Source organism: Cricetulus griseus, chromosome X, assembly GCF_003668045.3.
Source record: "Cricetulus griseus strain 17A/GY chromosome X, alternate assembly CriGri-PICRH-1.0, whole genome shotgun sequence".
NCBI classification, from domain to species: domain Eukaryota; kingdom Metazoa; phylum Chordata; class Mammalia; order Rodentia; family Cricetidae; genus Cricetulus; species Cricetulus griseus.
The window spans coordinates 95588002-95615770 of record NC_048604.1 but is presented as its reverse complement, the minus strand read 5'-3'; the positions used below and the strand labels follow the sequence as shown (position 1 = coordinate 95615770).

General features: G+C 37.5%; 1 protein-coding gene across 1 annotated transcript in view; it reads left to right on the top strand.

Moving 5' to 3' along the window:
- Ppef1 (protein phosphatase with EF-hand domain 1) overlaps positions 1-21723 on the top strand; it is a 65564-nt gene extending 43841 nt beyond the window's left edge. The window contains exons 7-15 of the mRNA XM_027432575.2: positions 2441-2477; positions 3354-3503; positions 5386-5538; positions 8704-8889; positions 10449-10591; positions 13231-13337; positions 17757-17920; positions 19006-19090; positions 20777-21723. Of these exons, the coding sequence (XP_027288376.1) occupies positions 2441-2477; positions 3354-3503; positions 5386-5538; positions 8704-8889; positions 10449-10591; positions 13231-13337; positions 17757-17920; positions 19006-19090; positions 20777-20949 (1198 nt within the window). The 3' untranslated portion in view covers positions 20950-21723. The remainder of the gene's footprint in view (positions 1-2440; positions 2478-3353; positions 3504-5385; positions 5539-8703; positions 8890-10448; positions 10592-13230; positions 13338-17756; positions 17921-19005; positions 19091-20776) is intronic.
- The last annotated feature ends 6046 nt before the right edge of the window (positions 21724-27769 follow it).

Sequence of the window (27769 nt, the reverse complement as noted above, 5' to 3'; positions counted from 1 at the left end):
CAATTTGTTCTAGAACAATAGAGGTTATGGAATGTCTTATGCTTTGGGTCCTAGGCTTTTGGGTACTGTGAGCAAAGCTCAGCAAATCACTTTTGTCTTCTGGGTAGTTTCAACACCTGACTCAAGTTCAGAGTTTCCATTCTAACTCTCAAGGTGTAAAAGCAAATGCAAAAGCTATAAAGAACAAGAATCTAGAGGTATTATCAGAAGCCTATTCCTGGGTTCTATAAGAAGGAAGGCTGAGCAAGCAATAGGGAGCAAGTCAGTATCCTCCATATCCAGGTTTAGCTCCCTTCATGATGGATTGTGATTGGGACATGTAAGCTGAAATAAACCCTTTCCTCTCCAAGTTGATTTTGGTAATGGTGTTTTATAACAGCAATAGTGACACAACTAAAGCAGTGCCTGGGAGGACTGGAGATGGAAAAGATGGTTGAGTGTTGTGAAGGAATATGAGCATGTATCTAAGGATAAGAGGATATCATTGAAGAATATTACACCTGTTTTAAAAAGAAGAGCAACTTGGAAGAGGACCAAGAATAGATACAGGAAGTTCAATTAGGAAGTAGTTGAAGAAATGATAACTTCTTATTTAGACTAGCATGATAGCAATGGAGATGCCAAAACATAGACTTAAGACTTTTGGCAATAACAGTTTGGCACCCAATAACTTGATATGGAGGCCTTGAAAGAGGAATTAATCAAGGATAAGCAGGCTTGAGTTTAAGGGTATAACAGCACCATTCTGAATGGGAATAGATCCAGTCTGAGGTAAATTTATTTAATGTATTGTTGACTATGGGTCCAGAGATAAAAAGTGAAGTGTAACCTGGAGTGTCATCCTATAGTATTGACACTGGATAGTAATTGAAACCCTGGCTGGGTAGGGTAAGAGTACTAAGGAAGAAAGTGAAGGTAACGGATGGTCTAGGACAGAAAATGAAAGAAGTCTAACAATAAAAGTTATGTGGAAGAAGAGAACTTGTGAGGTCATTTCACAACATCCTGAAAATTTACTGTCACAAAATGGAAGGGAGGATGGCACAGCCAATTATATTCAGGGTTTCAGAGAGGGCCAGAAAGGTAACGATGTTGTCTTAGTTATTTCTCTATTTCTGTAACTAGAGACCATGACCAAGACAACTTATAAATGAAGGCATTTAATTGGGGGCTTGCTTATAGTTTCAGAGGGTGAGTCAATGACTGTTGTTATGTAAAGCATGGCGGCAGGCTGGCAGGCATGGTGCTGGAGAAGTAGCTGAAAGGTTACATCTTATCCACAGGCATCACGGAGAAAGAGACAGAGACAGAAAGACAGACAAAAACAGACAGATGCAGAAATAGAAACAGAGACAGAGACAGAGACAGACAGACAGAGAGAGAGAGAGAGAGAGAGAGAGAGAGAGAGAGAGAGAGAGAGAGAGAGACCCTGGCTTGGGTCTCTGAAGCCTCAAAGCCAACCCTCAGTGCTAAAACTTTCTCCAACAAGGCTACACTTCCTAATCCTTCCTATATAGTCCACCAACTGAGAACCAAACATTCAAATATATGGGCCTATGGGGGCCATTCTCATTCAAACCACCACAGATGGCAAGACGTATGTTGGTCTAACAATGTGACTCCTTTGGTGAGTACAGGTAGGGAATTCATCTTGAAAAGTACAGTTATCATACTGGAGAAACCTGACATGATGTGGTTTGCATGGAAATAAGGGTGAGTATGCTTTGTTGCTACTTTACCTGTTGGGGGTTAAGAGTATACATTATTATCTGGATGTGTCTCCCAACACTCAGGAGACAGAGGCAGGTGGATTCAAGGACAGTCTGGTTGACATAGCAAGTTCCAGTCCAGGCAGGGCTACATGAAAAGGGTGCACAATATTATCCTAAAGCAAGCAAAGGTAATTGAAAAATCTCCCTTAGCTTTTGTTAGCCAGGCATTGAAATCCCTGATGCTTTCTATTAAATCCTTTAGTATCATTCATTCATATGATCCATGTCAGAGAAGGCATGAATACCCAACTTACTTTGTGTACTTTTCTTTGTCTTTTTCACTCTTCTCTATTTTCCTGATGATTCGTTTTGAATGATCAGTCTGAGCAGTGTTATCTAGATGAAGTCTTCTCCATACAGTTTCCTCTGTCGTTGCATACCTCTGAAAATACTAGTAGCCTTTACATAGCCCGTAGTACACATTTGTTAAGTTGTCTTACAGTTGTTCCGTAAGTATCTATTTTCTTGCTCTGGTTATACTCCAGGTTTCTTGAGAATAGAGGTCGTGTCAATGGTTACTTTTGTTTTTTCTCACAATGCTCCAGAAAGGCTCTACTAAGTATTTCAACTGAAGTCTATAGTTGCTTGAGTTCCTACTATTTGGTGATAGTGAGACATCAATGGCTCTCCTTTTTGCAATAATTAATAGTTTAAAATCTATTTTTCAGGTATGGCTTCACAAGAGAAATTTTACATAAATACAAGGTAAGACTCATACTTGTTTTGCTGTGAAAAAAGAAAGAGCTAATGAAGACCAGATTGTTACTTTAAGAAAAGGTGATGGGCTAATTAGTTAGAATCTGTGCCAATAAAATAATAAGCACAGCAGGAACCCCTCACCATGATAGGATCTTAGATTTTCTTTTCTAATTATGACTGTTGGATCAGTTTCAGCATAGCTATGAATATATTACATTGGTTTAAAGGTACCCATCCAGAATTTTTTATTCAGGTGTAGCACAACAGGCAGACAGAGAAATGACCGATGTGAAGAAGGGGGCTTTATTCAGCTACTTACATGCAGGAAGCATAGCATGCCACATTGGGGATACCTCATAGGGAATTATCAGATTCAGACAGATGGAGCCAGAAGAAAATACAGACAAGGACATTTATTAGGCTTCACAGGAGAGAAAGGGCAAAGCCCTTCAGTATTGAAAGCTGAGTAGTTGGAACAATGGTGGCCAGCTGTGGGGCATGAGGGTTATCACTAGTTGTCTACTATGTTGCTGTGGGTTGATTAGCACACCAGAGTAGTGGCCCTGCAGTAGAGTCTAATAAAAGAATTCCTTAGTGTGGAATCTGAAATAGCTGGTTTGTACATGCAATTAGTCATTTAAGATCTCTAGGAATTAGCCCTGAAAGGGGCAGTTTCCTCTCTAAGCAAGGCCCACAAATGTCAAAATATCAAAAATACAGGATGAAAATTTTCCATGATAAATACTTTCTTGTTGATTGATAAGCTCCTGACTGCTTCCTTTGGCTGGCATGGAAAACTTGGGTTTTTTGTCTGTATATTGAGACTATTCATTTAACTGGACATATCAGGAAATGAAATCTTACTCAGGCTCTTACTTACAGCTACATGGAAGAAAAATCTTGCAAATCTTGGAAGAAGTCTATACCTGGCTCCCAATTGGTACAATTATTGACAATGAAATCCTGGTCATACATGGTGGGATATCAGAGTCCACAGACTTGAATACACTCCACAAAATACAAAGAAATAAAGTAAGAAGTGATGTGTGCATGGATCTTGTCTCAGAGATTTATAATGGAATATGCTGCTTTTCATTTGTCATTTTAAATAGTTATGTGCTTTGGTGGTGTAGCTGAGAAAATTAGTAAAAGTCATAAGGAAAGCTATGATTGATTGCATGACAACTAGGTGGTTTTTCTATATACAGTACATTTTTACAAAAGAAATCCTGTTGAAAATTGGGATGCATTAGTAAATCAGATAGTTTCTAAAGGTGAGGGTTTTTTTTTAGAAATAAAGTTTAAACAAATTTGCTTACATTGTGGCAAAAAGAAACACAATTTAGCACTGTAGTCTTCTGTAAGTATAAAGGTCTTGGCAGTGAGTACATTCCTCTTGTGCTACTGTTACTGCTGTGACCACCATCCAGTCACAGAATTTCCTTGACTGAAGCCATGCCCATAAAACAGTAATGCCTCCTTCCCTCTCCTTCTAGCTCTGATGACCAACATTTTCTGTATGAACTCTAGCGAACTCATATAAGTAGACTCAATAGAATTTATTTCTGAATTGTCATCCTGTCCCTTTATTTCAACTGAGTAGAGTAACTATCTTCAGGTTATTTTAACTCTAAACAATCATTCAATACAACACAGCCAGGACAAGAGCCTGTATAGACCCTTTCAAGGAACTGGCTCTATGGTGCCTGTAAGATTCCATACCTACTAAAGGGTTCCTGGGATGCACCTTACACACAACTAGAGCTATCTTCCTCCTTTACCAGAGCCAAGCTGAAGCTCCAGGACTAGAAGTAAACTAGCTTCCAGATGGGCATGAGGACCAATGGCCGCTATATAACAGATGATGGCATATGGTCCAAGTGGGAAACTTGAGCCACTATCCTTAAAGACCAATCCAATCATTCTGGGGTCTGAAACTGGTATTCGATCTGATAGAGACAGACATGTGATCTTGGTAGTACCTTGAAGTCTGGAAGCCTCCATTTTTTTGTACACATGTGGATGAGAATATAATCATCTTCTCATTAACTTTTCACTTTAATCCTACTGTAACCTCTAGGCTAGATAGGTCCCCTTTATACACTCTCAAGACCTTTATACATAGCTTTCATAAGTTACCAAATTTAAGTAGGGAATGGTGATATTTTATTACTGTATTCTTGTACTTCTCTGATCCCTGGCAAAACCCCAGTACCTGAGATGTAATAAGTATGTCTTATTTGTTGAATGCTTCTTTAGAAATTTAAGACCAAAGCAGGGCAAAATAAAAGTGGATAGGAATTTTCTTATAACTTCTTTCCCTGGACTATGGTGATGCCCCAAAAGGGGCAGTCTCCACTATAAGCCTCAAGAAGTCAAAGTATCAAAAATACAGAATAAAAACTTGTGGGTGATTTAGCCTGATGACAGCCTCCATTCTAAATTCATTAAAGGCCTTTTGTAAGGTGAGCAAAATAGGTGTCACTGGTGAGAAATGAGATTCTGTAAGACAAAGGCTCTGGTTTAGTAGGCTTCAAATTCCCAAGCAAGAGTATAGAGAAGGAAGGAAAAAAAGATGCTATGAAAGTTTACTTTCATATAGTTTATCATGGAATGTCTATTCATTATCATATGCAACAATGTCTAGCACCTACATGTGTGCCTCTGAGGTCCCTTAGAATTTCTGATTTGAAGCTTTTCCCATAAAGTAGCATCTTTAGTTATAAAATACATAAAGACATTTAATAACATAATAATAGACATTAGTAAATTAACAATCATATGAGATGAGTGAGATGAAAAAAAGAGACTGGATGTTTTTTCAAAGTTGATTTCACTGTATAGACAAATTTCCAACCAAAACTGAAGTGACTGCATACAGTATTGAATTAAAGCATGTTTCTGTGTTTTACAGATGAGATCTGTGTTGATGCCACCAATGTCAATAAATCAAGAACATTCCATTGACTTAAGGAAAAATAAAATAGGGCCAAGCACTGCTATGCCTGGGAAGGCTGAATCAGAGAAGCTCCCTTCAGAACAGTTAACAAAGCATGAATGGGAACAAGTAGGTAACCAAAACATCCATAAGCTTGGTAACATCAACTCATCAACAGTGATGATGCTGTCCCTTACAAAATACAGGTTAAAATGACTTCACTTTTGTAAGCACAATATATCATCTTCTCAAAATTCATCTCTTTTATCTTGCATATAATTAAGTATATTTCTGGACTGAAAAAAGAAACCTAGAACTCATGGAATAGATTCTGAAAGAGAAACTCATTTCTTGAAACCATTAGCCCTTGTGATTTTAAGTCAATGAAAAATGAATAATAGATACTTCTTTGTTTTGTTGATAATGACAAAGACTCAAATAAGTAAAGTGATTTACCCAAAGTAACATAAATAACTACTGAGTAAGAAGCCCTTTGGCTGGTACTTATTCTGCCTTAATGGAGTTCTAGCAATATGTATTTTTAAATGATTTAAAGTTCTTTTAAGATTATAACATCATTTACTCCTTCCCTTTCCTTCCTCAAACCCCTCCCTTGAACCCATTGCTTTCATTTAAATTCATGGCTTCTTTTCCTTTAATTCAGTGGTTCTCTATCTTCCTAATGCTGCAACCTTTGAATACAGTTCCTAATGTTAGGGTCACACTCAACCATAAAATATTTTCATTACTACTCTATAACTGTAATTTTGCTATTGTAATGAAAATATCTTTATTTTCCAATTGTCTTAGTACACCTCTGTGAAAAGGAGTCACAACCCACAGATTGATAACCACTGCTTTAGGTCTATGTATCTATGACCTAAATATTGTATGTATCCTGCCTAGTCCATATAATGTTACTTGTATTTTTTATAGTACTAGAGATTGAACACAAGCTTTGGATAGGCTAGGCAAGCACTCTACTATTACACTATACATGTTAGTCTTTATTTTTTTTGAGATAGGGACTTGCTGCATAGTTCTGGAATTTGTAATCCTTCTGCCTCTGCCTCCCTATAGCATGTGCCTCCATGTTCTCATATGTACATTTACTTTTTGAAAATTTTGATTATTGGTAGTAATGGTAAAAAGGAAGAAAACAGATGCTATGAAAGTTTACTCTCATATAGTTTATCATGGAATGTCCATTCATTATCATATGCAAAATATTTTCTTATTTATATTCCTATGTAGGGTTGTGTACATAAAATAATGTATACTATATACATCAAGGGTAAGTTAGGATGCTTTCCAGAGTAAAGTTTACCTCTAAACTACTATGTTCATATAGGAATTGAAAACTTAATCCTTTCCTAACAAAATGACCTGTTATGTTCTATGTTTCCTCTTTCATTATACTACAGGGCAAGTCACACACCCAAAATGTGAATTCATTGTATAGAAATCCCATGACTCAGTTAGAATTGCAAATGTTGTTTTTTGTCATAAATAAAAGACCTTAAAGGTGTTACATTATATTTATGTGTAGGGATTCAATTGTGCAAATATTGGAATTCATTGAGAAGGGAGGAGGCCCATGGGGTGATTCTTCTTTGACAGATTTTTTTATTATTATGTATACAGTGTTCTGACTGCATGTATGCCTGCAGGCCAGAAGAGGGCACCAGATCTCATTACATATGGTTGTGAGCCACCATGTGGTTTCTGGGAATTGAACTCAGGACCTCTGGAAGAGCATTCAGTGCTCTTAACCTCTGAGCCATTTCTCCAGCCCTTCGTTGACATTTTAATTCTCACCTCAACTAGTCATCAAAAACTCTGCCTGCTTGTTATCCCTATCTGAGCTTGGTACAGAGTGTCTCTAGTGCAGATTAGGTACTGATCATTCCAGAATTATTCTTCCACTTCTGTTCTTCTTTCTGCCACTCTGTCCTCTCTCTCATTTATCTCCAGGTCTCCCTTTATATCAAACCTATAAATGGTTGCACAGTCTAGTTTAGTGGAACAGCAGTATCTGGACCTCTTCTCAAGACCTGATTTGAACTTACGAGAATAACAAGAGATTTTTCAATTGAAGGGACCTGACAAGATAGCTCAGTCAGTAAAGTACTTGGTGGTTTAACCATGAGGTTCTAAGTTCATATCCCCAGCACTGGTATGAATGTTGGTTGTGGCATTGCACAACTGTAATCCCAGCACTTGGGAGTCAAAGACAGGTGGATCGCTGAGGCTCATTGGCCAATCAGTCCAACTAAATTGTTAAGCTATGGATTCAGTGATAGAGGAGAATAGTCAAGGAAGACACCTGATATATACCTGGCTTCTACACACATACAAAATTCCAGTTGTGTGTGTTTTTCCCCAAAGAAATATGTAGATGTGGAGTGGCTGGGGGTGTGGCTCAGAAGTATTACATTGGCCTAGCCTACATGAGGCCCTGGATTCAATTCTCTACACACATAGGAACAACAGAGAAAACTATGGCAAATACTAGACTTTCAGAATTGTCTATTAGAACCCTGGCATGCTTTGCAAGTTAATTGACCCAAATACCTGACTGAGGGATTTTCAAAGTGAGACACAAACAGATTTCTCAAGGCCACTGTCTTTAGTGATAAAGATTCTTATGTTTTTTGGTTGTTTTTTTTTTTACTACTTTCTTAAGTTATTACAGTAGTAGTTTAAAAAATTGAGTCCTATATTTAATATAGACCAGAGACTCCACAGCCTCTAATTTTCTGTGAAAACATTCTTAGAAATTTGAGTCTTCAGTCCTGGGTAATGTGTGACCTGAATTTGCTTCTTCTAGCCACCAAAGAAAATATTAAGCTGAAAATAATCATTGTGTGTTTAGAAGACCTGGTGGAATCCAGTCAATGGATGAACAGACTGCTGAATTGGAGAATGTCCTTATGGTAGCAAACTATCAAAGAAGCTTTGGGGATGTTCTTGGGGAAACATGAACCACCATGCCCGGCTAAATTCAGAAGAGAATGTAGTTCCTTCCAATAAACACATATTAGGTCTCTGTAATAAGTTCAATAGGAAAAAAAAACAGGTTGGAGATCTATCTAATCTCTTTGAACATATTAAGAACACCTAGTATGTGTTCATTGGAAGGCACTATTTTCTCTTCTTAATGTAGCTGGGCATGGTGGTTCGTGTCTGTAACACCAGATACCTTTAATATTTCTGACAAATAAGTTGGAATAGAAAAAACGATGATAGACTGTTACTTCTAAGTAGAAGCCTAATTTGTTTTATTGTTCCAAGATTATTGACCTTCTGTGGAGTGACCCCAGAGGCAGAAAGGGCTGTTATCCAAACACAAGCCGAGGAGGGGGCTGCTATTTTGGACCAGATGTTACCTCCAGGATTCTTAGTAAAAACCAATTGAAGATGCTCATTAGGTCTCATGAGTGTAAACCTGACGGATATGAAATCTGCCATGACGGAAAGGTGAGCTGGCATCATGGCTGAAATTCTCATAGACATCCTTGCCACAAGCCTGATCTTCTCTACACAGTATTGTCCTCCCTAAAAGGCCATGTGATGTCTTCACTACTCCCAAACAAAAAAACAGAGACTGAAGGGGCCTCACTCTCCCTTATCCTTAGAAATATTTAGCTTATTCCTCAATCTTCACAAGCAGAAATCCTGATGTGTGATTGCATTAGTTACTCTTCTCATTGTTATAACCAAGTGACAAGTAGCAGCTTAAGGAAGGAAGGCTATATTTTGACTTGCAGTTTGAGTGTATAGTCACATGATGGAGAAGATATGGTGGCAGGCTACTTCTCACATCTCAGATGACCAGGAAGTAAAGAGAGATGCTGATACTCAGCTGACATTCTCTCTCTCTCTCTCTCTCTCTCTCTCTCTCTCTCGCTCTCTCTCGCTCTCTCGCTCTCTCCCTCTCCCTCTCTCTCTCTCTCTCTCTCTCTCTCTCTCTCTCTCTCTCTCTCTCTCTCACACACACACACACACACACACACACACACACACACACACTTTTTGTCTTTTTCAGACAGGGCTTCTCTGCTTCTCTTTTCCTTACAAAGCATATCCAATCCCATTTTCCCTCTTTCTTCTTTTGCACATTCCCTGTATAGGACAGAAAACACACAACACACTTCTTTCAACTCACTGAGGAGGTGATCACTAGCAAGTTGCTTACTGTGGTCAGTCTAACTACTGCCATGAAAATGGAGTATCTTTTTCTCCCTCAGTTGTGTCAATAATGCCAGAAGAGGTGGGGACTAAGAAACTGCTTCTTTTGCTCTCCATAGGGAATAGAAATAAGTAACAATGAATATGGAGCCCTGTGGCATTTCCTTCTATTCTGATACTTTGATGTTCGTAACTCTATTAATTCATTTTTGGCTCCTACTAACACTGAATAAGATGAATAAGAAAAAGTATTATTTAGAAAATAGCAATGGTTCATCTGAAGTGACATCCTTTTTAGACCAGAACTAGATTAGGCCAGATTTCCTGTCAGACGAAAGTATTATCTTTCTATAATCTACCTTCCGTGCCTGCAAGGCTGATTTCTTCCTAAGGTAGTAGCCATAGCCCCATTATGTCTCTGCTCTTAAACCATTGGTGTTGTGCAGCTCTGAAGCCTCGAAATCACTCATCTTTGTGCAAAAGAAAAAGAATGAGCTTCTAACCAAATTTTATTTTGAACTTCCAAACGTCACAAGGGAAGAAAATATGGGAAAATCAGAATTTATAAAAGTAAACCTTAAAGAGAATTCTAAGAACTGCCACTACAATGTATGTGTAGGAATTCAGGACCAGACCCTGGGATACTAGATGAAAAGCTAGGCGTTAGTACTGGAGACACTGACTGAAACTTTTCTTTTCCTTCAAGGGAAAAACATGAAATCATGTCAGACCCAGATAATTTGCAGAGATTATAAGGGGATTTTTGAGAATTGAGCTATTTCTGGCTTTTATTGAATGACCTTTTGAGAATTAACTTAATGAACTTGATCCTCTTTTTCTTTAATCAGGTCATTACTGTATTTTCTGCTTCTAATTATTATGAAGAAGGCAGCAACCGGGGAGCTTACATCAGACTAAGTTATGGTTCAACTCCACAATTTTTCCAGTACCAAGTAACTAGTACATCATGCCTGAGTCCTCTTCACCAAAGGTATATAGCTCTGAAAATACTAAGGACTCTTATTTGTGATCTAATGAGACTAAGGACTATATTTGTGACCAAGTAGAACCAGTCCCAGGTGACTAAGAGCAGTCTGCCAGTGAAGATTTAGCAATTATTATTGAGTTATCTGTTTCTTTAATTCTTTTAGTTTGTGCTTCATGTAGTTTTAGGTTCTGCTGTTAGGTTCATTATCTTCCATCATTAAGAATTGCCTGCCTTTACCTCTAGTTCTCAGTTGCAGTTTCTAGTTGCAGTTTCTGGTACAGTTTTCATCTAATGTCTATTTTGTCTCCTATTAGCATGACACTCTTCATTTTGAAACTTCACTTGAGTCTCATATTCTCTGTCTTTTTTAGTTGATTACTTAATTTACTTACATATGCTACAATTATTCACATGATTGTATTTGCATCTGCCATTTTATGTTTTTGATACACTTTGTATTTGTGGGCTCCACACTGAAAACATTTTTGAAAAGAGTCTGTTCTGAAAATATACAAGCATTTTTCTTATCACATCCCCCAAATAATATAATATACCACCTATTTATATTAAATTAAGTATTACAAATAATCTATAAATTAAAGTATATAGGAAGTTGTATGTCAATTATATGCAAATATATTGTCAGTTTGTTTAAGGAAATTGAGAAGCCTTAGATTTTTTTGTATGAGTGCCACATAGCAACAAGAACCTCTTTTATTTTTTTCAGATACACAAGTTTGCATGTTATGCAAATATTGCTTGAGAGCAACACTCCTCTGTATAGTGTCTTCTGTCTAATAGCACGTAAACACATATATGTATCCACAGTGCAATGCTGGCTCAGCCAGGATCCACCTTACATAATACTTAAATGACTGATCAAACCAGAACAAAACTTAGGTAGTGCACATCTTCCTAAATGGTATCAGTGTTGTTTTCAAATAACGCATTCCCATGCTCCAACTTAGGGCTTAATTCCCTTTGACCCAGGAACTGGGAGTAGAGCCCCTCAACATGTCTTTAAGTTAGGGAAGAAGTGAAGTTATCAGAACATGGGGAGTCTGCTTTGCTTCCTTAAGAACAAAAGTCACAATGAAACCAGATTACTTCCTTCACAAAACCTAAATGATAAGCCCAGCAATGACCACATGGCAAAATTAGGATTATTCAGTTTCTGAAAAACTATCTTTTGTTTGTTTGTTTGTTTCTTGAGACAGGGTTTCTCTGTGTAGCCATGACTATACTGGAGAGAAGTCTTAGATTTTTAAAATCCATTTTTTGCATCCTAGAATCTATACTCAGTGAACACTGAAGATGTCTGTATCTCAAAACTGTTCTGTTCTTCTCTTCCTCCTTCAAACTCATTTTTACAAATTACCTGAGGTAGTTTATGTTAAGGTAGTTAACTAAGTGTTCTGACATCTAGCATCAATCAAGGTTGTCTTTTCTACCGAATTATACTTCCTCTGTTGCCATAGTTGGATCTATTTTTGAAGTTCCTGTTATGTTCCACTCATGTGCATGTCTTCTTTTATCACATTCAGAACCCATTTTGCTTCACTAATATGTAGGTGGAGTTTTTATTCAGGATCTCCAGCTCCCCAGTAAAGGCACAGAGACTTACCATTAATTATAAATGCTTGGCTGATAGCTCAGACTTGTTACTAACTAGCACTTACAACTTAAATTAATCCGTAATTCTTATCTACTCTCTACCACGTAGCGGTACCTTTTTTCAGCATGGCATATTCATCTTGCTTCTCTTCATGTCTCCTGGTGACTCCACCATCCTTCTCCTCTGTGCTCTTTTTTGTCCACAAGTCCTGCCTAACCTCTGCCTGCCCAGCTATTGGCCATTCACCCCTTTATTAGACCAATGAGAGCAACAAATAGTCTCAGTGTACAAAAAGATTGTTCCGCAGCACTGATGTAACAGTAAATTTCAATATCTCATAAGTTCCTTTTTTCAAGTAATTATTCACATGAATATTTAAAATTCCAGAGAATTCTTAACTGTAATCTTCTAAAAGAAAATCCAGGAAAACACTTTGTGGCTGTTGTAATTGCTGACCCTGTGATACTGTGAAACTGGGTCATAAACGAAATACAAAATACAAAAATAAATAACATGGCTGAGCATGCTGGTGCATGCATGTAATCCCAGCACATGGGAGTCAGAGGCAGGAGGATTTTGGATTGTAGGCTAGTTTAAGCTCTGCTTTTTAAAAAAAATCAGATTCTCAAGATGGCTCAGCAGGTAAAAGCACTTGCTGCACAAACCTAGTGCCTTGTGTTTGAGTGAGCCTTGGAACATACATAAAGGTACAAGGGGAGAACCAGCTCCAAAAAGTTGTCCTCTGATCTGCACACTGAACTGTACACAACCCCCTTACCACATCAGATTGTGAAATATAAAATAAAATGTCAAGAAATGAAAAGGAACAATATTCAAATAATAATAATTTTTCAAATGTTTAATAAATCTCTAAAATGCACACACAAATATGCTACAATTACCATCTAGCAACACAGTATTTATGAATACAATTTATTTAAAGTGGAAACTGGTATGTGGTACATTAAAATTAAGTAGAACAGAATGATTTATGAAGTTTTTCTGAAATGTTGTTTTCTTTACACAGGGTGAGTGCTATGGAATTCAGTGCCTTCAGGATATTAAAAGAAAGAATGCTTTCACGAAAAACTGATCTCATCAATGCTTTCCAGCTCAGAGACTACAGCAGATCAGGTAAGAAATTTTTTACCATTTCTCAACATACCTGGATATATACAGAGTAGGTTTCCTTCAATAGGATTTTAGTTCTTTATTACTAGAAAGGAGTGATAGAAAATAAAGAATCCATTATTCACTAAAAAATATCAGAATGTATCTCCTTTCCAGTAAGCTTCTTTGAATTCAGGATACTAACAGCCCTGAATTAGACTTCTCTTCTGGTTGCCTGTGAAGAAACAGATGCTGGAGGATGCAGAATTGCAATGTGTTTGTCAGCTTCACAGTATCTTAGTCTCATGACTGCCATTCTTTGGAACAGTCATTTGAGCCTGGTATAAAGGCATAGGCCTGTGATTCCCAGACTGAGGCAAAGGCAGGAGAATTATGAGTATGAGGCCAGCTTGGGATACACAGAGAGATCCTGTTAAAAAAAACAGTCATAACAAAAAAGATTATTTGAATCACATATGGAAGCCTGGAGCACCAAATGCTAGACTGTCCCGGTATGAAGGCTAATGTTGCTCTAGCAACCATCCTGGCACAAAATTCTAGCATGATAGAAAGAGAAAACATGACTTTGGGGATTCTGTACCTTCAAAATGGCTAAATAACGCTCCCAACTGCATCTTTGAGAAAAACATCCTTAATTGTAGCCACTGCTATATTCAGAGGTTAGCACCAATTAGCACGAGCTTGCAATTAAGGATGGACTACTAAACACATGAGGTGAGCTGTGATGACTATGAGTCAACAACAACAACAAAAGAAAAGCAGCAAATAACAGAACAAATTTCCCCAAGGAAATCAGCTGTTGGAATAGTTAAACACAAAATACAAAATGTCTAAGAAAGGAACAAATGAAAACCGCAAATGTGTGTTAGAAAGATTTGAAATATGATATGGTTTGAAGTATCAAATAGTTATAGCCCTATGTTTGTTAAAATCAAGAGGAAACAGCTGGTGCTGCATACCTGTGATGCCAGCACATGGGAGGTGGTGTCAGGAAGTCAGCAATTTGAGGCCAGCTTGGCTACATGAGACCTTGTCTCAAAACAAAAACAAAACCCAAAAGAGCGAGAAAGATACTGTTCACAATGAATGTGTTAAAGAGAAGATTGGCCTCAAGAATTAGAGGGAGAGATAGCAACTTCAAGGCTAGCCTAAACTGCACAGTAACCCCAATGCTAGCCTGGGCTACGTAGTCACACCCTGTCTCAATAAAACTGTTATGGACAGCAAAAGGAGAATGTTTAACAAATATCGAATCTGATTCACAGTCTAACATATATCATCAGGATACCAGAAGGAAGAGACTTGTAAGGGAGGCAGGCTATATTTAACCTCTTCCAGAATGGATGGCAGACTCCTAGAAATAAGGAGGAACAATGATTCTCAAACAAGACACATAAAATAAATCTGCACTCAAATTCACTTGTAATGAAGCTACAGAGCATCAATAGGAAAGAGGACATTCAAATGCAGGCAGAGAGGAAACACACATTGCTACAAAGACACAGCAGTTAGACTGATAGACCAATCAGCAACTGAGGAAAAAGCCAGTAGATAGTGGATCATATATACGAAGATTGAAAGCTATATTTAGAAAAATAGCATGAAAACATTAACAGAAACACAGCTGGAACTACTCTGTTAATAGCAAACAAAGTAGACTCTGAGGTAATATATGTCTAGACATGAAAAGGGACACTTCAAGATAGCAAACATTTAATTTACTAGTCAAATTTGTTCTACATGTTTATGTTCCTACTGATACAGCCTGAAAATATGTAAAACAAAACTGACAGAGCAATGATCAGAAGTAGAAAATTCTGCCATCATAGTGGGAGATTTTAATACTCCTCCCTCAGTAACTAAAAGACACAAACCCTGACATAGTGAGCAGTGCTACAGCTCAATATAATCTAACTATAAAAATACCTTTTGGTGGCACATGCCTGTAATCCCAACATTCAAGGCAGAGGCAAGGAAATTCTGAGTTCGGGTGCCAGCCTGTGATATATAACAAAATGCAGACACACACACACACACACACACACACACACACACACACACACACACGGACACGGACACGGACACGGACACGGACACACAGACACACGGACACACATACTTTTGGAAATGAGAAATGTACTTCTGAATAACCCTTGAACCAAAGAAGAAATAACAGTAAAAATTAAAATATTCAAGGTGAATGATGATGGAAATTGACCATGTAAAGTTTACAGAATACAGTTTGAATACATCGATTTTAATAGATGAAACTTATCAACTAATAAAAAAATAGTTCCTTAAAGAAACTGGTAAACTTGATAAAACAAAGATAAAGAGAAGAGCAAGTGAACACACAAATTAGAGAACACACATTCAAGTACAAATAACCAATAGTAAGATAGAAAGATGTTATAAAGATGTTATTATGGGATTTATAAGCATCAAGATCATAAGATACATTATGAAAATTTGTGTAGCAATAACTTAAAACTTCACATAAAATGGACATATTCCTAAGATATTTCCATCTATACACATACTCTAAACAGACAGAAATAAACCAAAAGTCTTAATGACTCTGTAAGTGGTAAAGAAACTGAATAGAAAATTGGAAAGTTTCTATAAGAAAGCTCTGCTTTCAGACAGCTTCACTCAGAATTACAGAAGGCATTTAAGACAATGAGGAAACACTTCCACCACTTCTTCTAGAGAATAGGAATAGAATAGGAGGTCAATGTAACCTTTGTGTTTAACCCTAACAATGATATGGAGAAGGACAATTAAGGGCCGATCTTATTGATAAATTTATATGAAATAAACATTAATTAAATAGTCAAATATTAGAATATCGTGACCAAGTTTAGCTTTTGCTGTGAATACTATCAATTCCAAGTTGTTTTGTCATTTAAAACCCAGTTATTATAATTCGTTATTTCAATAAAAATATCCTTAATTCACTTAAAAACAATTATTTGGCTGGGCAGTAATGGCATACCCCATGAATCCCTGCATTTGGATCTCTGTGAGTTTGAGGCCAGCCTGGTCTACAGAGTGAGATCCAGGGCAGGCTCCAAAGCTATAGAGAAACCCTGTCTTGAAGAAAAAAATATTTGATATATTTTACCCTGCTTTTATGGTTAGTTTTATTTTATTCAAAAATTTTTGAGACAAGGTCTCTAAAACAATCTGGGCTCAAACTCTCCATGTAGCTGAGGATGAATGCCGGAATTTTTGTTTCTCCTGCCTATACCTCCTATGTGCTAAAATTATGATTTATGCTACCACGTCAAATATGTGGTACTGGGGATTGAACCCAGGGCTCTGTAAATTCTAGACAAGCATTCTACCAATTGAACTCCATCCTGAGACCTGGTTTCATGGTTTGCAAAGCATTTAGACAATGAAGAATAAATGTTGAATGTGGTGGCTCATGCCCGGAATTCTAGCACTGGGGAGGCGGAGGCAGAAGGGTGGAGAATTCAAGGCCAGCTTCAGCAACATATTGTATTCAAGGTATGGGCACTGTACAACATATGGTGCTCAGACATACATGCAGACAAAACATTCATACACATAAAATAAGTCTAAAAATGAAAGAAACTATATGTATTTATTTGTAAATACTTATATGCTTAGCAAAAAGACTAGAAATAATAAAATTGTTAATTCAAAATCATTTAAATGCTGGCATGGTGGCTCATACCTGTCAGAAAGGATAAAAGGAAGATTATAAGTTTGAGGCCAGCCTGCGCTATATAGTGAGTTCAAGGCTAGCCTGAGTTACATTATTGAAACTGTCTCAAAAGCCAGGGTTTGGCTATATAGCTTGGTGGTAGAGTGCTTGCCTATTGTATATACTAGATTTGATCCAAAAAAGCTGCTTCAAATGAATATATATCTTCAATAATCAGAAAAAATAAAAACAATCTGTGGTTTGACAAATTACAATATAATATTAAATAAAAAACAAGAGTTGGGAAAAATAGGTGAATGATATGCTAAAATGTTAAAGATGAAAGTAAATCTTTTCTTCTGTGTTTTCAAATCTTCTGTAATAACTTACTTTGTGTATTAGATAAAAGGAAAAAGATCTTTTTTTTGGGGGGGGGGCGGGTTTCAAGACAGGGTTTCTCTGTAGAATCCTGGACGTCCAGGCTGACCTTGAACTCAGAGATCTGCCTGCCTCTGCCTTCCAATTGCCTGGCTACAAGTGAAATTTCTTTCAGGTGACAGATTTATAGAACAAAAATTTTCTTTGCTTATTCTTCCCTCAAGACTTTGGGGTCTGGTCAGACCGATCATGAAGGAGATCAGGGACCCTCAGGCCTCAAAACCCCAGGGTGCCATTAGCTCTGTGAAAGAGTTTGCACCTTTATTTTGTCAAAGTATACACCAATTGTGGGTTTTTATTGTTGCTATTAGGGAGGATTTCATTGGCCCAGTGGGCTTTTTCTATGGAGAGCATTTTGGGGCTGAACTTACCATGGAGATCTCTGAGTTCACAACTAGTAAACATAGACCATGATGGAAATGTTGACTACATGTCCAGCTTCGAGGATGTCCACATTGAAAAGCCTGTGAAAGAGGTGAGTGACATATTCGTTCCAGCTAAAAATCTGATTCACTCAAAACACCCCTTGGGCAACCTCTAAGCAACTTAGTGCTTTCAAAAGTAGGGAGTGAAATTATCTAATGATTGAGAATGACAGTCTTAAGGAAAGCCAAAAGGAAATGTCTGAGGAATATGGTGAGGAGGCTGGGAAATGTGTGTTTTCTCTTTAGAACAGACAAAGAAAAAGCTTTGTAAGCAAATCTATGTCAAATCTGACATTGTTATTTTCAAGTGCTGTCCAGTAAAAGGACAGATATAACAACATAACATTCTCTCATAAAACACCATTCAAATACTCAACATACATGTACTTGCTGACATGCTCTAGAATATGCCTTAAAGTATTAAAAGATATAAAATATCTTATTAAAATGACAATACCACAAGGACTCTGATCAGATCCCATCTAACTATTTAGCAATTCATGAGTAATTAGTTATAACACTGAGCTGAGGGAGACTAAGACTTGGGTGACCATTTTCAGGAAAGATGAGAAGAATAGAGAGAATCATGTAGGCTAGATGGGAAAATATCCATGGGAAGAAGGCCTTGGATGGTAGAGATAGTTTACCACGGTGACTCAGATCAAAGGCCTTAGCACAGAGGGGCTAAGATCCAAATATCACTCAGTAGCTACCTTACCTCTGGGAAAAATAGCTTTATCTCTTTGTTTTCTGTCCCTATTCTTTAAGATCATAAAAGGTGAAATGGAACAATCGCTGTAGACCTTTCCATAGATTTCAATTGTTATTTCCTGCTGTTGTATTGACTCTTTGCCCCTGTAGAACACATGAGCAAGTCTTTAATCTGACTCAAAGTGGTTAGGCCAAGGGATAGCTTGCTTTCTCGGATATGAATTGGTGGTCTTAAGACCTAGTTCAATGCTAAAGCACTTGCCCAGCATGCATACAAGGCCCTGGCTTTATCCCTCAGCACCATAAAAAGATAAAAAGAAAGGAAAAAGAATTTGTGAGGTTATTTTGTATTTGTTACATTTGCTGAAATTAATCTGTTTTGTTAATCCTTGGTGTTTTAACACCTAGAAAATCTTTATTCTAGATGAAATCTAGTATAATTGAAACTCTGTACAGATACCGATCTGACCTGGAAATCATATTTAATGTCATCGACACTGATCACTCAGGTAAGTGAGCATTGATTGGTTCAGGACTAATACTGAATGCCGACTCGTTCAGGAATAACACAAAGCAATGGCTAGTTGTTTTTCTTTGAATTCAGGACTCAGTTTTCATCAATTTCATTCTTCATCCAAACTTGGGGGAATGTGAAGAGAAAAAGTAAGCTAGTGTTTAATATTATTGGTAATTTAGTTTGGCCACAAATCCTACAGAAGCCATTGTAGTCATTGGTCTCACTGGAATAGCTCCTTTATATAAACCACCATCAAAGATGAGAAAGACAGCTCACATTCACTTGAGCTTAGCCACAAGGCTGAGTTAATGTGAAAAAGAGTTCTAATTTTGTTTAAGGGATTGAAAACTTGGTTTTGATTTAGCTTTGATTTATAATTACTGATTTTCTAACTTAAAAATGCAGGGATGGGAATATAGCTCAGTTTTAGAGATTGCTTGTTGTGTATGAGGCTCTGGGTGCCATCCTCAGCACCCTGCCACCACTTCAACCTCTGTGCAGAGACATCTGAGTATGAAAAAGTATCAGTAGTCGTGGTGATATATTATTTATGATTTATTAAACCTTACCCGAGGATTCAGAAAGCAAAGTCAGCCCCAAGCTATAGCGATCAGGCAGTGGTGATACACACCTTAATCCTAGGACTCAGGATTAAGAAGTAGATGGATCTCTGTGAGTCCAAGGCCACCCAGATCTACCCAAGACTGACCCAGTTCTAAAGAGAAACAGCTCACACAAAGATGATCACAGCACCTGGGGTCACATGCCTTTAATCCCAGTACTAGTGGGGTATATAAGACAGGAGTTAGGTCTCAGTATCAGGCATTCATTCTCCTGCCACACTGAGGATAGGAAGCCATTCACTCTCAGGATTCTCCAGCCCTGCTGAGAAGAGGCAGCAGGATCAACCCATTCAGCCTGAACTAGTGGCCCACTATGTGCATTGCTTTCCTGTTCTTCAGCTTGAAATTTGAACCCCAATATCTGTATCTGGGTCCTTTTATTTATTGTGTTACAAATAGTGAGCCATGAAAGTAGATTATTGTGTATAAAAACAGCACCAGTGGGTTTATGAGATGAGTCATCAGGCAAAGGTGCCCACTGCTGACCATGATGATCTGAATTCAGTCCCTAAGACTCACGTGGTAGGAGGGTAGAAGGAGGAACTGACTCGCTCAAGTTTTCTCTGACCTCAGGATATGCAGTATGGCTTGGGCTGCATGCACACGAACACACACACACACACACACACACACACACACACACACACACACACACACACACACACACACACACACACACACACACTATCTTAGTGAGTCTCAGGGTATTTTCTCCTGCTTTAATGTTGCTCTCTCTTCTGGCATCCTTCTGCGAGCCCTGCACCTTTGGATTTTAGTTCTTATAATTTCTACACTACTTTTGTCCACATCCACTCACTATTTCTTCATCTGTTACTCTTTTTGGCATTAGAATATTCCCAAGATCCTTGGTAGTTGCAAGTGACGTACTGTTTCTTACATGTATGATCTTATTCTTCTGTGTGCTTCAGTGTTTTGATTCTCAGGCATATTAGTGAACTTGTTTTGGGGGGCTGTTCAGTGTGGCTTGTCCCCTACTCTTTCAGGGGGTGGGGATCTTAACATTAAGCACTTAACATCCTCCTGTTTCCTTTTAGGTCTGATCTCCATGGATGAATTCCGGACCATGTGGAAACTTTTCAATACTCACTACAATGTTCATATTGATGATTCCCAAATTGATGAGCTTGCCAACACAATGGACTTCAACAAAGATGGAAGCATAGACTTTAATGAGTTTTTAAAGGCTTTTTATGTAGTACATAAATAGGAGAAGCCAGGGAGCCGTCCTGATAAAGATGAATGAACACTTCTCCCAGCCTCCTTAAAAACAGCTGACCCCAACTCGAAGTCTTAACCAGGACCCTTGAAATCCATAGGAGTAGAGAACAGTAGACCTTAATTCACACCACAAGCAGACACAGTATTGTTGGCAGTCGTTAGCAAACCATTATTGATAAGACTAGGTTAAATATCAGTTGATGAGATTTACTTCCAGTATTGGGATCCACACACTGCCAGCGATAAACTGGGTTTGAGCCTAGCGCTAATCTCAGATGATACCTAACCAGGAGGCTAGAGCAATTTGGAATCATAATGCAAGGAACCCACAGAGCAGGAGAGGAAACTATTAGGTGTAATATCTGTGAGTGGATGAGGATAAGAGGAATTCTAAACTACTGTTGAAATAAAATGTTTCCATCATCAAACTGTAATCATTTTTTGGAGATTCTATAACCAGCGATCTTCAGATGGTGGGGGACCACCTCCAGGGATGAGGGTCATATTAGAATCTTGAGAGAGACTGTGAGAACAACAATAGCCCTATTTTTCATGTTTGTTGGAAATAAAAAGTCAGTATGTTCAGATTGAGCCCTATAATTAATATGGTCTGACAACCTGACTAATAAGACAGGGCCTTGGTTATATATACAATACAACTTATTCTGCTGTTCTGATTGCATAGCAAACAAATGATTTCTGTCTAAGGCAAAGCTATATTTCATTATTTTTAAAGTTTTAGAACTTCAAGATCAAGAAACAATCCAGATCATACAAGTCTGCCTGCTACATATATTAGAAATAATGGAGGAACCGTATCAGATACCTTTTGAAATGAGTATACAAACTTGTAGAAAAGTGAAAGAAACCCTCCAGGGCAGGAAAACAGTATAATTTAAATCATAGTAATACTAGCATCAGACAAGATAATGCTGTCAATGTAAAAATGCAATTTACACCTCAAAGAATGAGTGATAATTTATTAAATATATATATATATATATATAGCCATGCCCAGAAAACTATATTACCTCCAGTCTATGTTATAACATGGCAACAGTTTCATAAAGTTTTACAATGACAGAAAAAGGAAAATCATATGTCAAAACACTGATATAATCATCCAGTATAAGGGTTAGCCATCTGGTATGAGGTTTAGAGCAAAGTGTGGAAATTTTCATCATAGGCCTCACACTATTGATGACATGGTTAGAGTGGATTGATGGGATCTAGAGGCTTGTTAAGCATACATCTAAGGTGGTTTTTCATTCTTTATTTTTTAAATTACAATGTAATTATATCCTGTTTCCCCTTCCCTTCCTCCCTGCAACCACTCCCATGTACGCCCCCTCCCCTGTTCGCTCTCAAATTCAGGGCATTCTTTTAAACTTAGGAATGGGCAATGAATCACTTTTAAAGGGACTTAAAATAGCCCAAAATAATTTGACTTGGGCTGAAACATTTTAATTTTCATAATCGCAAAATTAAGTCATTTGGTCTTGTATAATCTTTAACACAGGTGCAGCTCTTTTTCCCTTCCCCTTGGGAACTTCAGTTCATAATGGAAAGAATATTATTGAAGACTTAAAAAAAGATCATTACTAAATGCTAAAAGGAATAACTCAACAGGAAGACAAAATAATTTTAGATGTGTGTGTATCTAATTACAAAGCTTTAAAATTAATACAAATATCTGCATAAATGCTGGGCTAAACTGATAGAGGAAGCTTTGTGATATACCTTTGTCAATAATTTGTTATAGAAAACAAAATAAATGTCTGGAAGATTGGACAGCCTAACTAATTAACCCGATGTGTCATGTGAATGTATATAAATGTATATGAATATACTTTATAGATGTACATATGCATGTGTAAACATTTATGGAACTCAAATCAACTTTTGGAATATGATTTTTAAGATCAAGTCTAATGAATACATATTTTAAGCACACAGACACATTTATAAAAACTGACCACAAAACAGAGCACAATTACCAATCAATAAGAAACATATTACATTCTCTAATTCTAATGCAATTCAATTCAAAATAAATACGCACAAGGTCCTACCTAGGTTTGAGCGCCAGCACTGAAAAAAACAACTACAAAGCTAGCCATATAATGAAGACTAAAAAGGAATAGAAACTATGGATTTACCATAAAACCTTAAAAAGAAGTTCACAAGAAACCTGTAACTTTATGCTAAATTTTAACAATAACAGAAATAACTGCTACATGAAGACATTTTGGTTGCTGAGAGAAAATACCCTGGATGAAAGCATCACAGTGGAGGAAAGGGTTTATTTGGCTTACAATTCCAGGTCCCAGTCCATCTTTTCAGGGAAGTCAAGGCAGGAAATCAAACAGCAAGTCACATCACACGACAGTAAGAGCAAAAGAGAATATACACAGCCTTGCTTGCATGTACTGCTTTTCAGGTAGCTTTCTTCTGTCTCATGTAACTCAGAATCCTCTGACTAGGGAATGATGCCATCCATAATGGGATGGGCAGAAGCTATGGAAAAAAAACCTGAGGTCTTCAACCTATATGTACAAAACTTCTTTCCTCTTATCTCATATTAAAACTTTAAAACTGACTGATAATGCAGGGTTTGAGAAATGTCTAAAGCCTCAGACAGTTTCTGATGACTATTTTTTTTGTTGTTATTTTGTGAATAGCATTTGGTTATTTATTCCCAGAGTTTTTTTCTGGAACCCTAGAAAAATGATATAAGTGTAGATCCTCATGCTCAGATCTCATTATTTACCAATTTTCCTGCTCACTAAAACTTATTTGTAATCCAAAATTAATATGTGAAATTGTCATGTGCAAAGGTGGTGGAAAAAATAAAGTCAAATGAATGGTCCCAGTTGAGGTCAAACATGGTGACACTCTGCCTTTTTGTTTAAGTTTTCAGATCATAATCAAGTGTCTTTCTCAAGATAAACTTATGCATCATGCTTTCCGTGTGTGTGTGTGTGTGTGTGTGTGTGTGTGTGTGTGTGTGTGTGTGTGTGTGTGTGTCTTTTCTTAGAGAGTTTGCTATTGAAAATGGCTCCCAAACTTAATGGTGAAGTGTTTCCTAATGTTTCTTAAGTGTAAGAAAGCTGTGAGGTACCTTATGGAGAAAATACATGTGTTAAATAAAACTAATTCAAGCATGTGTAATAGTACTGTTGGCATGAGTTTAGTGTTAATGAATTGACAATACACAGTAAATGAATTCTATTTAAAGAGAAATGCTTGTAAAACAGTTGATAGAAATGGTGGCCAAAGCCAGGTAAGAATGATTACCAGCCTACAATCCACACCACTAAAGAAGTTAGGCAACAAGGAGGACTCTAAGAGAGACATACATGGTCCCCCAGAGAAGGAGAAAGGGACAAGATCTCCTGAGCAAACGGGAGCATGAGGGGAGGGAAGAGGGAGCTAGGAGAATGAGAAGGGGAGAAGAGGAGGAGTGAGGAGGACATGAGGGAGCAGGAAGGTTGTGTAGGGGAAAGAACAGAGGAGAGCAAAATGAGAGATACCACCAAAGAGGGAGCCAGTATAGGTTTAAAGAGATCTACAAGGATGACACCAACTAACCATCTAAGCTACAGAGAAGAGGGTACCTTAAATGCCCTTCCCTGATAATGAGATTGATGACTAACTTATATGCCATCCTAGAGCCTTCATCCAGCAGCTGATAGAAGTGGAAGCAGATACCCACAGCCAAACACTGAACTGAATTGGAATCCAGTTGCAGAGCAGGAGGAGTGATGAGCAAAGTGGACAAGACTAGGCTGGTGAAGCCCACAGAAACAGTTGCCCTAAACAAGGGGGACCTCTTGGCCCCCAGACTGATCACTGGGAAACCAGCATGGAACTGATCCGGACCCCATGAATGTCAGTGAGGAGGCCTCAGAAATCTATGGGGCCCCTTGTAGTAGATCAGTACTTATCCCTAGCATAGGAATGGACTTTTGGAGCCCATTTCACATAGAGGGATACTCCCTGAGCCTGGACACAAGGGGGAGGGCCTAGGCCCTATCCCAAATGATATGACAGACTCTAAAGAACCCCCCCATGGAAGACCTCACTCTCCCTGTGGAGCAGAAATGGTATGGGATAGGTAGTGTGTTAGTGGGGGACAGGGGAGGAGGGGAGGGAGAGGGAACTGGGTATGACATGTAAAAAAGCTTGTTTCTAATTTAAATTTAAAAAATGGAGGGGAAAAAAGAACCCAACGTTATATTTCCCCAAGGAGCATTCTTTCAGTGTTTGCTAATCAAGTCTTCAGTTGGAATACATAGATCCAAAATACTATGAATAATGAGAATCAGGTGGGATCTCCAAAGATTTTTCTTTATATTTTTATTTTGCTTTACAAGAACATTTATCTGTTTAATTCACTATGAATGATTTATGGGTACTTATTGAATAATTTCTTTGTTTTTACTCATTTAGAATCACTTCTGTCATATAGTAAGCTCCAACATGCACATGGCTCTCATTTTAGACTCCTTGTTGCTATCCACTGATCTCTGGAGTTATGTTCTCTCAAATGCTTCATGTATTAAATACTATAGGTTTATAATTTTCTTGCTTTCTGGTAGCATGAACACTGCCCTCCCCTGGATTTTCGATTTTTTTGTTTTGTTTTGTTTTGTTTTGCCCTCTCTACATACATTAGAATCAGCTTGTCGAATTTGTGAAATTAGCTATTGGATTTTGATAAGAATTGCATCATTTATAAATTAGTCTTTACTATAGTGATTCTCCTTGCTCGTAAACATGACGTATTTTCCAATCATTTTAGAATTTGTTCACCTGTTTTAATGAAAATTTTATGTTATTTCTATAATGACACAAGAGATTTATGATGAAGGGGAGTACATGGGAGGGTTTGGAGAGAAGATAGGGAAGAGGGGGAAATGATGTAATTATAATCTCAAAAAATAAATAAAAATTGTTTATGCCAAGATATACTATGTGAGTTTCTGGTATTGTTATTATTCTGTTTCTTTTTTTTAAATCTTCCCTGCCACAGAGTTCTATTTTTAGAGTTTGATTGATTCTTTTCTAGTCTTTGGTTACTTTGTGTGTTTCTTGTATGATCTGTTTGCATTTGTGGGGGAGAACCTATTTATGTGTTTGTACTATGTACAGACACTTGATCAGTCTGGATTGTTCACTTGTGGGCTTTGTAATTTTTCATTGTGAACTCATCATTAGAAGCACTTTATTGTTGTTGTTCCATATGTTTGTATGTCTGGAATAGTCCATGCTATTTGGAATGTGGGAGCTTTTCTTCCATGTCTTTGTTTGACAAAGGGGTATCAGTGCTTAAGGAACTGTTCTTATGTAACTTTTTAGTTTGGAGTCTCTGAATTATGTGGGTAGAGTGAAAGCAGTGTGAATTGTAGTCCTGTGGTTTTAAATTCTCAGAGAGTTTTTATTATTTTCCCACCCGAAGCCCAGTTGCCCTGTGGTCTCTTGTTTTTAAATCTTTTCATAAATAAAATAGTTCTTTGAGGGTCTTGGCTTTATGTGAAGTTCTCAGTTTAATTCTCTACCCCCTAGAGCCCAAAGCCTCATTTCCTGTGCCTATGTAGGGGTATTAAATCCCAAACCCCTAGGTTCTGGAGACAAATACCCCCTGTTATCTCAAGCATTCACTCTTCTACTTTTTCTTTTTCCACATTGTTTCTGGCACCTAGGGGTTGGCTTTTATTATTTGTGAGCCTCGTTATGCATTTAAAATAATCATGCAAGATTTTACTCAGTGTATCTAGGTGATTATAGTAAAAGGATTTTCATGTTGTCTGAGTTGCTATATTACTAGCAGTGATAGAGTTTTTGTGTTCTGTAGTGTGATAATACATGACATTCTTAGTATTTGTTAATAATCTTTAGACTTCATATTTTTATCCAATGATTAAATGTTCATAATATGCAATGCATTTGAATTATATGTGTGTCATTTATTGGACCACAATTTTAAAACCATGGTAGGACTTCTGAATTTCTGTAACAAATTTTACATAAATTGTATCATATTGTATATACTTTTAAAAGCAAGGCCACATGTTTTTTCTTTTCACTTTTCCTTCCCCAGCATTAGCATGACCTTCATCCATTCTTCCTCACATACAGAAGTCATATTAACCCACTATAAGATTTTCCATATTTTTAATCTCAGCATATAAATCAGTATAGAAACACTTATATCCTCATATATATGTATCTTCATATGCACTTTAAGACAATTGCAGAGTTGTTACTTTGCGCTGTATTGAAAATAGAATTAGATAATCATTTTTTGCATTCTGCTTTACTATCCTATGGTGCTGAAGGCCCAGGAAGCTTTTCCACTTCCTGCTCTTTTATCTTTTGAATGGTGATACATTGGAATGTGCCACCCCCAAGTTAAGGTGTTGAAAACTTAATCCTGACATTCATATGTTAATGATTTTTAGAGAAAGGGTTTCTGGTAAGTAGAATTAGAAAAGTCCATCAGAGTGAGGGCTCCATGATGGCATTAGTGAATTTGTAAGAGGAGAGAGATCTCAACTATTACAGGTCTTCCCTGCCTTGTGATATTTCCTGCCATGCTGTGTTATGCTGTAGTAAAAAGGCCTATGCCAGATGCTTAAAAGACTCCGAAACTTGATTTCTCTTTAAACCTATAATGTCTCCCGCTATTATATTCTCTCTTATCTTGCTCTCTTCTGTTCTTCCCCCAACTCAACCTCCCTGTCCCATCATGTCTTCCTCACCCCTCCTTTTCTCCCCTTCTCATTCTCCTAGTTCCCTCTCCCCTC